General features: G+C 35.2%; 1 protein-coding gene across 1 annotated transcript; it reads right to left on the bottom strand.

Moving 5' to 3' along the window:
- Positions 1 to 367: 367 nt before the first annotated feature.
- Positions 368 to 8,599, bottom strand: LOC111510459 (probable cytochrome P450 12a5, mitochondrial). Its single transcript, XM_023166383.2, has 9 exons — positions 8,172 to 8,599; positions 4,667 to 4,760; positions 4,349 to 4,461; positions 2,910 to 3,142; positions 2,654 to 2,822; positions 2,053 to 2,206; positions 1,732 to 1,980; positions 743 to 958; positions 368 to 547 (listed from the first exon to the last, which is right to left on the bottom strand). Exons 1-9 carry the CDS (start codon positions 8,453 to 8,455, stop codon positions 434 to 436), a joined length of 1,626 nt encoding a protein of 541 aa, XP_023022151.2. The 5' UTR covers positions 8,456 to 8,599; the 3' UTR covers positions 368 to 433.
- Positions 8,600 to 9,673: the final 1,074 nt, after the last annotated feature.

Below are 9,673 nucleotides of genomic sequence, written 5' to 3'. Positions count from 1 at the left end.
TGGCGCCATCTGTTGTGTATTAGACAAAACTAACAACCTTATTAAGAACTTTCAAATTGAGAGTGCAGTTTCTTTTATGTGTATACCAATAACTTTGCTAATAGCATTTGAGTGTGACTATCATACGTTAGATGGCGGTAGCGTTTCGGATTTATTTCCACAAAAAATGGGATAACTCAAGAACTATTGTCTGTTTGAAACGAATAGTCCATATACTTAGTCAAAACTATCGATCTAAAGTTTTTATGCTACTATCTATTGACGTTTAGTTTCAGAAAATCACAGGATAATATCAAATATTCCAGTGTTTGGTGAAGAGTAGTTCCTTAGCAGATGGCATGACATAACCTGCGTGAAATAAAACCACTTCATCAAAACTCCATCTAATCTATACAAATTATGCAATTCTGTTTTCTAATATATGACATATACTTCATCTGGTCAACTCTTTTACGGTTAGTTTCAACGGATTGTTTATTCCATACAATAAATGTGAAGCAAACTCCATATCGGGATGTTCCCAGGACAGTTCGAAATTCTTTATAATCTGGAACAAAATAGAAAAAGTTAACTGATTTGTAACCATTTATTGCAGTTGAAAAGGCCTACAGGATAAAATATTCCAAAGAAACTTTTCTTGTCAAAAATTGAAATTTAGGAAGTGGCTAATTTTCCGGCTGACGGTACCGAAACAACAATTTAGTGAAAACAACTTTCATATTGAACTTTGCTTGTTACTTACCTTCATGAGAACCAACTCCAGTTCCAAACTGGCGAATCTCATGCCTACACACATTCTGGGCCCGAATCCAAATGGAAGACTTGCGAATGAATGTACGTTTTTGGAGGAGTATTCATCGTTTGTATCTCGCAGCCAACGTTCCGGCATGTATTTCTCCGGGTCCTTGAAGTGTTCCGAAGAATTCGACGTGCAAATCGAAACGACCGTCACGTTGGTCTAAAATATAAAGGGAAGATGAAAAGCAGTGTATCTTCTTCAATTTCGAAAGAAAAATAGAAGTTTTGTCTACTTTAGTGTTACATCCTGCAGCTTGAATTGTACGTTTGAATGGTCTTGAATCTATTTTTCATTCATTTTTGCAGTTCTCTTTATTAAAATCGGCGCCGATGTGATCTTACCATACTGAAAACATATTTTCTAAGAAAAATGTATGTTGTTGTGAAATCTGAATTCATTAAGAAATTGTCTATTCTCCAGAAATAGGAAGTTAGTGTTATCAAAAGGTGGAAAGCAAAATATACCCGTTACGTGAAAACATATACAAAAAAGCAAAAATATTATGTTTTGGATGAATCAGAGTGCTATCAAAAAGTTGATAGTTTAGTTAAGAACTGCCCTGTAAGTTACCGAAGAAAAAAGCACACTCCAAAAGCTCTTTATCTCACTGGCTTTGGGCAAAGCATTGTAGGTCTCAAACCCCGCAATACCACTAACGTACAGTTTTAAAATTGTTGGTACTAGTACCTAAATAAATTCCAATGCTTCACAATTCGCCAAATATATCTTCAACTTCCTGATATGTTTACTTTATGAGGGAAAATTGAAATCAAATAATTGGAAATCGGATTACCATATCTTTGCCAAGTGTTACGTGGATTTCCTAGACCAAATCTCATCCTTGAATATTCAAATAGACCCAATGAATCGATGATAAAATGTCCCTGGTAATATAACAAGTGGTAAAAGTAATAAAAACCATTTTAGTTTACCCCCTTTGGAATCTGGTACCCTCCTAGCACCAGTTCTTTCACCGTAGTCCTGACAGTCCCCACGGCGACCGGAGCAATCCTGTTAGATTCCCTAATGACCGCCTTTAAGTAGGGCATCTTCCCCAAGCCCTCCGCTGTAATAACAGAGTCCTTCTCGGGAAGTACTTCGATAATCTCCTCTCGCAGCTTGGCCTGCTTGTCCGGATTCTTGGCAAGGAAATAGAGGATCGCCCCTAGGGTTTTACCGGTCTGAAAATGAATTTACAGTCAAATTTAATTTCGCGGAAAGGTAGTATTTTGCTTTCTGTAACTTTCGCTGACCGTATCTAATCCGGCAATCAGCATGTCCATCACCATGGTGAAGGCTATTCGCTTGTCTTTTCTTCCAAGTCTATGAAGGACGCTGAGTTGGTGCTCTGGCACTGACTCGTCGATGGGTTCAGCTAAGGCTTCGTCTATAGTCTTCACAATGATGCTGGAAATGAATGATTTTTTTTCAGGTCTTCAAATAGTCATCACTTTCAAAACATAAAAAGAGACAAAATCAAAACTAATGAGCTGTTCAGAAAGAAATATCAGTGGCCAGTTGAAAAAACCCAAAAAGTTTCGACCCACTTTAGGTCTCATCAGTGGTGTGAGGCTTAACTACAAGTGCATTGCTGGACTCAACTGTCTTTGAAGAACAAGCCTGAGTAAAAACGGGAGCCTCATTTATGTTCCTTAAACAGCAAGTCCTCTCGCTGCAAAACTCTGCTACAATTTATATATTGTTACGTACGCTGATTGGCGGAGACAGTGAATGTAGGCGTAACAATCTAGTTCTCTGTTAATAACCTTTCATTTTTCGAAATTTAGCTCATTACAACTGGTTTAGTATCAACCTTAGGCATTTAAATATGTTAATTCGAGAGAAAGCAAATACCTTGTTATGAAATCCAAATTTTTGACGAATTTCTTGTACAACGGCGTGCTGATGAACTTCCAAAGCGGTGGGGAAGTTTCTATCAGATACAAGTGTTTGAACATATTTAAAACGGCAGTTACTAGTTTCTTCGGATCGGAATCTTGCGGTGTCGTCAAATCCAGACAACCTGTAAAAGAACGAGTCGCTCATAACAAACCCAACACAGAAAGTACCTCAAGGCTCCATCCTGGGCCCAATATGTTTGTTCGCTTACCGAAATGCTTATTGAGAGCCATGATACCGACTGATTCCAGAGCCCACTTGTACAGCTCGTTCACGAAATCGTCCGGCATCTGATGGGTTTCGTTGAGTCTCGAGAAATGCCTCATGTTTTCTGCTAGTTCACCTGCTACACCATCTAGCTTGGACATGTACTGTTGGACGGTTTTCGGCTGCATCAGGATAGGATTAACTACGGTTCTGATTTTGAACCAATCTTCTCCTTGTCTGAGGGGATTTGGAACAGATTCACCATATTACTTCAAAATTATCTGAATAGTAGTAGGTTGAATTAGGAACAATTGCAATGCCCTAAACAATGAGAAGTTTGAAGAGAAATGCAGGCAAATAACACCAGATGATTCGTTTGAAATATTGAATTCGTTCTTGCTCCTCCCATATAGTTTTTGAACTGAACTGAACCGGAAACACCGGACAATTTAATACATATTGTTCTTCTTGTATAGGTGCACGAAAAGTCTGGAATAGCATATATCCATCTTTTAAGGATAGCTTACCATTGGTATTTTTATGCGACACGCGTGATGGAGAAAGGTTGCAACTCCGTTAATTCTGTTTTATGTAGTGAATTATTTTGAAGTTGAAGGCATTTTTTTGTTGTGTTGTCTTTATATAGTTCTTTACTTATTATAAAATTGAAATAGATACTCGCCAATACTTGTTTGGGCGAATATTACTGATATATAGATGTCACTGCAAGGATCAGTTTGATATTTTTGCTGTTTCGAATAGTGGTATGTAGACTACGCTAGACATTAATTTTATCATGTCGGAACATAAATTTTAATATTTATTATACGTTTAATTGCTTTTTGGACTTTTATTCTAAATGGGGTATACAGAATAGATGACATAATTTCGACCCTTAACGAAAGATAATGAAATGAATTATGAGGTTGAATGTTTCAAAATATCGAATTTCTTAGCATCAAGCAGGTAATTTTAACGACTTTTCCTTCAAATGGCTTGGCTCTGTTGGCCTTAAAAGGTTATTTCTGAAAGATGGTAAGGTTCCCCTTTCATACGAAAACACATGTGTTTTGGTATCTAAAACTCAACGAAAAATATAATATATCCACTTATTACACGACCAAAGTTTCACAATACCCTACTTTTTATTCGAGAAGAAAAAGTTAATGACTTTCTCTTATGGATAAGTGACATCATAAATATATTTCATTTGAAAAACTTATCCGAAAATGAAAGAGCAGACATGTTTACGACCTCAGGATGTTTCGGAACTCATCAACTAACTGTATTTCATAGCTTACTACAAACTTTTAGGTTAGGGCTTTTCAGGGCCTTACATTTCAATGGGCGAACAGTCCAGCACTGTTCTATCTGGCTCTGAACTAGTTCTGGATAAGTTGTGAAAGTTCTGATAATGACTTGCATTTATTTGGAATTACTTACACTGTTAACACCCCTCCGATACCTTGAAATATGTCTTTTCTAGCGACAGTACGGTAATAGACGAAAACGTCCAATACTCTCCTCACTGGAAAGGTTCCTGAATTCCTGAGAAGCTGTAATTATTACATGTGTTATAAAATGGTAACATATCAATAAGTGTAGTCTTCCATCAGGCAGTCAACGCCGAGGGGGGGGGCATAGTGGTAACTACCATTTCTATTTTATAATATGACACTTTGGCGTTGGGATGTTGGAATAAAGTGAAATTCAGCAAATATTACAGATCTTCAGGGAAAAAAATAAAGAGTAACAACCTACATTTTCAATATCCTTCGTATCGTAAATATATACGTAATCTGATCGCCCGGGAATACCTTTCAGGATTACCACGTCTCCATATTGTTCCCTGAATCTGAAATTTGAAAGAAAAAAATCAGGGCCACTGCAGTGATATTTTGACTTTAATTTTTTGTCGGAACATGACAGTCGTGAAAAACCGAGGTATTTTACAAAATATAACATCAGTAACATTGAACTTTTTAGATTATTTTGAAACTATTTCAAATATAATCAAATATTATCTAATCTGTGGTATTATACACAAGGTTGGAAAATAATCTCAGGCGTATTTAATTTCTATTAATATTTCATAGTGTGTTTACAATTGTGTAAAGTTGTTCAGAAAATCTTGTACAGTTGTAAAGTCTTACGAATGGGCTACGTATTTTTATTATTCGTTTCAAGTTTGATTCAAGTCAAAATTTCCAGATTAAAGTCGAAATTCCTAAAATCGTAACTTCGAAAATGAAGTCGAAATTTCGGGTAATCTTTCGACTTTAACATCGGAATTTCAACATTAAACTCAAAATTTCAACTTTTCAATTCAAAATTACGGCTTTAAATAGCGTAATTTCGAGTTTGAAGTCGAAATTTCGGGAATAAAATCGTAATTTTGAAAATAAAGTCGAAATTTCGGGTAATCTTTCAACTTTTATCTCGGATTTTCGACTTAATTTCAAAATTTCGACTTTAAACTCAAAGTTACTACTTTTTAATTCAAAATTACGACTTTAAACTCAAAATTACGAGATTAAAGTTGTATATCCAGGATTAAACTCAACATTTCGAGTAATCTATCGAGTCTAATCCCAAAATTTCGATCTGAAATTCCAAATTACGATGTTGAATTCGAAATTACGCGATTAAAATCGTAATTTGGAGAGTCGAAAGTTAGAGATAAAAGTCAAAATTTCGAAATTCAAAATCATAATTTTCAAAAAATACCTAAATATTAAAAGCTTCTGTAAAATCTTGTGTTCCGTAATTACTTTCCGAAATTCAACGTTTATATTCCTTTCTTGACTAGATAGCAATACACCGCCTAAAAAAATTTCTGAGCATTCCAAGTCCAACTCTGTCCATTTCCAAATGGATATTTAATACTTCTGTTAAGTGGAAGGTCTACAAGTAATAATATGTGTTTTGTTGTTGATGACATTATTTTTGAAATAACGTTGAACAACAATATTACCATAACTGGTGATTTCTATCCGGTTTAAATAATTATTCATCAACTTGAATCAGACGGATCTTTATTAACAATTACGAAACTAAAAATATTATTCAACTCGTGCAGATTGCACATTGCTGAATGCGGTTCTGTCACATTGATTCATCTAAATATTAATTGACTTTCCTTTAATCAATATCGAAAAGAATTCAAAATGTAATTTGTTATCCACAAGTTGACTTTCGTAAATATTATGCATAAGCATAAGCACTCGACGTACTGGCCAGTGCTTTTGAACCTCGAGATTTGGTTATTGAAACTAGACTTTTTTTTAATATACCGGATACCCCACAATTTGAACGATCGACAGACATTGTCACATTTCGAGGTCTGTTGTTTTCTGTTTTTTTTTCAAGGACAAATAAATACAACCTACACGTGTCGAGGTGTTAAAATAACGGTGTGGTGTTGTAAAAAAACTCCAGGTATTACTACACTGAAGGTTCGAAATCATGCTGATTTCTCATCATATTTTTTCGCATATGATGAAAGTTTTGGGCAAAAAAGATCAGATGATATGGCCTCTCATCTGCTCTATTTCATATTTTATGAAATACACGAGCAGTGCCAGGCTCTTATATGTTTTTGTGACTGATATGAAGGTCAAAACAAAAATTACACCATCTTTAGAGTGTTACTCTACATAGTTCAGTGTTGATCGCAATTAGAGATCCAAATGTTAATTAAAACTATTTTCACTTCATTTCCTTTAACAAATATTATTATTGAATGTAAGCACAATGTGGAAATTGATCATGTTTGTCCTTAATTTTATAGATTTACCTTTTAATTAGTTAATTTTACCTATGAATACTTATTTGCCAAAGAACGAATATTATAATAAGTAAATGTCTTTTACTTTAATGAAATGAATAAAAACACTTTTGTCACTAGTTTTTTACGACGGGTTTTACCCCATTATCAAGTATAAAAGTAACATGTGAAGTCTGAAAACTAGGTTATACAGGGTATAACTGAATAAGTGTAAAACATTCAAGGATGTGATTCCTCATCGAAAAAAAAGTTAGGATGTTTCATATAAAGAAACTTCATTGGAGCATCCCTTGTTAAGATACAGCCCCTTAAAGGGGGTACATAAAATTTGTATAACAATTTTTTCACAAGCACTGAAAAAGTTACAATATTGAAATTAATCTGACGTTTTGTACTACCAAAAAGACACTTTGCCAGTAATTTATTTGGTTTACCCCATGGTTGTAAGGGGTGGAAAACGCAACCCCTAAAATTTATTTCCAATGTAACTTTTTGTCTTATCATTTATTAACCATTTAAAAATTTATTTCCGATAGGCTGTTTCATTCTAAACAAAAAATGTCTCTTGGGTTTTTTGCCCAAAATAAACCAGTTCGCAGCAAAAAAATATTTTACGATGATGCCACCGACCCATAATCCACACCAAACAGTGACTTTTTCGGGATACATCGGAAGCTCTTGCAATGCTTGTGGCTGGTCTTCACTCCAGATGCCGCAATTTTGCTTGTTAACGTATCCATTCAACCAGAAATGAGCCTCGTCGATAAAAATGTGGATCTTCCTCCAACTTTGCCAGCGCCCTTATAAGGTTTTACACCCAAATCCTTTCCCAAAATTTTCCACGTAGTTGAGTAACAGAGGCCCAATTGCTGCGAACGGCGGGGAATCGACATTTCACGATCATTACGAACACTGGCGAATACAGCCACAATATTTTCTTCGGTCCTCACTCTAAGTTTGCGTGTTGGTGGTTTAATGTCAAATAATGTAAACTGGTTTCGAAATTTAGTCACAAGCTTCCGAATAGCTCCCTCAGTAGGCAGACGAAACTGCCCATAAATTGGAAGAAGTGCACGGTGCACTTTCTTCACCGAGCATGAATTTTGATAATAAAATTCAAGAATTTGAATGCGTTGTTCATTCGTAAGTCGATTCATGGTTAAAGTATAGACATAGACCAAACTGAACAAGTTTGACAATGACACGATTCACGCGTGATCTGTCAAAAACAGTGTTACCAAAAAGATACCAGCAAAAAAACAGTCATTACATTCAAGAGTGGAGATCTACATAAATCTAGTTGCTCGAGAAACAAAGGTCGTTCATCATTATTGCAGTGGACCTTTCATATTGTAGTCTTTTAAGGACCTGCGTGTTTTTCAGTAAAATTTTGTGATAGAAGTAAAAGCAGACACAAACAAAAACAACAACAATCACAATAAAATCATGCTTGTCAACCTTTTGCAGTTTCCAACTCACTTTTGGAACATCCCCAAGATTGGAATCTTGTACAGCTCCCCGACAAAAGGCATGAACCTCAGCAAATTTCCCACAATAGGCAGCGGCTTGGGGCCGGGAATTTCCTCAAAAGGTCGAGCGGAATCCCAACCGGGAGGCTTAGACTCGTCCACATGCTCGCCCAACGTTTTGTAATAGTCCTCCCTCTTCGACACCGCGGCTGCCCCTGCACACGGTTTCGAGGAACTCGCGGATACCGCCCTCGCCCCTAGCGCTAAGGGTCGCGAAGCACAACGTATCAACATTGCTATGAGAGTGACGCCGAAGAAACAAAAGAACGGCAAACAAGTGCAAGAGATGTACCAAAATTCGAGTGCTAGATGAAGTGCGCGTATTTTTGTTGTTATCGATGTAGACCACGGTAAAAACAGTTATGAGTCGTTGTAATAGATTAATAGATAATTTGATTCTGCATGTCGACGGATCTGACCTTCTCACAGAAATGAAACAGTGCCGGAATCAGGCGAGAGTTTTTATCGCGGTCGGAATTATGGGATAATCTTGAGAACTATTTTCTATCTGTATAAAGATTTTTAATAGTGTCAACCTGGTTCGGAAGGATATTGGAGTGGACCTGTTTATATTACGGAGGTTAAACAGGTTCGCTTGTCTGTTAACCTATTGGTAAATATTTCAATAATAATAGTAATGATACCTAATAAGAGAGGAGTCGCTCTACTCGTTTTGAGTAGTGAACTTGGCAGGACTCGGCAGGAGCTGTATCAACTCGACGTAAGGACTCGAAAAATGATGCATCGCTATAGGAATTTGCATCCCAAATGGGATGCAAACTAGTTTAATGTGAAGTTTGAAAATAAGACGAAACTGCAGTAACGTTAGTTATAAATAAAAGTTTCAATTCTCCTTTCCTATTTATAATTTTCTAGCACGTACTAACGACTAAATCCATCAATTTATTAATTCAGAAGTTGTTTTTTCAAACGGAAATAAACCTCATTATGGAAATTAATAATAATAATAATAATGAAAATAATAATGACGTTTATTCGTGATAAAATGAAATAGATACAATAATATAAGAGTTGGGTATAAAAATGAATAAACAGAAGTATCATACATACTTTTGTGGAATTACGATAGAGACAGTCATGAAAAAATAGAATATAAAACTGAGTGTAAAATAAATATAATTTAAATAAAATTATATCTGAATGATTTATATTAATAGTATAGATAAACTCAAGTATACATACATACATTTCAATATCTGCAGAAATCTTATATCTAATGAATAATGGGTATACACATATAGGTATACATAAATATATATACACATATACCTACATACATGCTCACATACATACACACACACATATAAATATATATATATATATATATATATATATATATATATATATATATATATATATATATATATATATATAAAGAAAACTCTTTTTTATATGTCAAGCTTTCGGTATATTTCACACCTTCGTCAGGAC

This window comes from Leptinotarsa decemlineata, unplaced genomic scaffold, assembly GCF_025532065.1.
Source record: "Leptinotarsa decemlineata unplaced genomic scaffold, Ldec_3_MD MMD2_tig00026307_RagTag_RagTag, whole genome shotgun sequence".
Taxonomy (NCBI): domain Eukaryota; kingdom Metazoa; phylum Arthropoda; class Insecta; order Coleoptera; family Chrysomelidae; genus Leptinotarsa; species Leptinotarsa decemlineata.
The sequence above is the reverse complement of the archived record's forward strand: the minus strand, read 5'-3'. Positions and strand labels throughout refer to the sequence as shown.

Bases quoted from the DNA above. Each gene is read 5' to 3' on its own strand.
- LOC111510459 (XM_023166383.2), bottom strand. From the start codon at position 8,455: ATGTTGATACGTTGTGCTTCGCGACCCTTAGCGCTAGGGGCGAGGGCG. The intron at 2,823-2,909 runs GTAAGCGAACAA...GTTCTTTTACAG, and splicing joins GGCTCTCAATAAGCATTTCG to GTTGTCTGGATTTGACGACA. The intron at 1,981-2,052 runs GTCAGCGAAAGT...ATTCATTTTCAG, and splicing joins TGATTGCCGGATTAGATACG to ACCGGTAAAACCCTAGGGGC.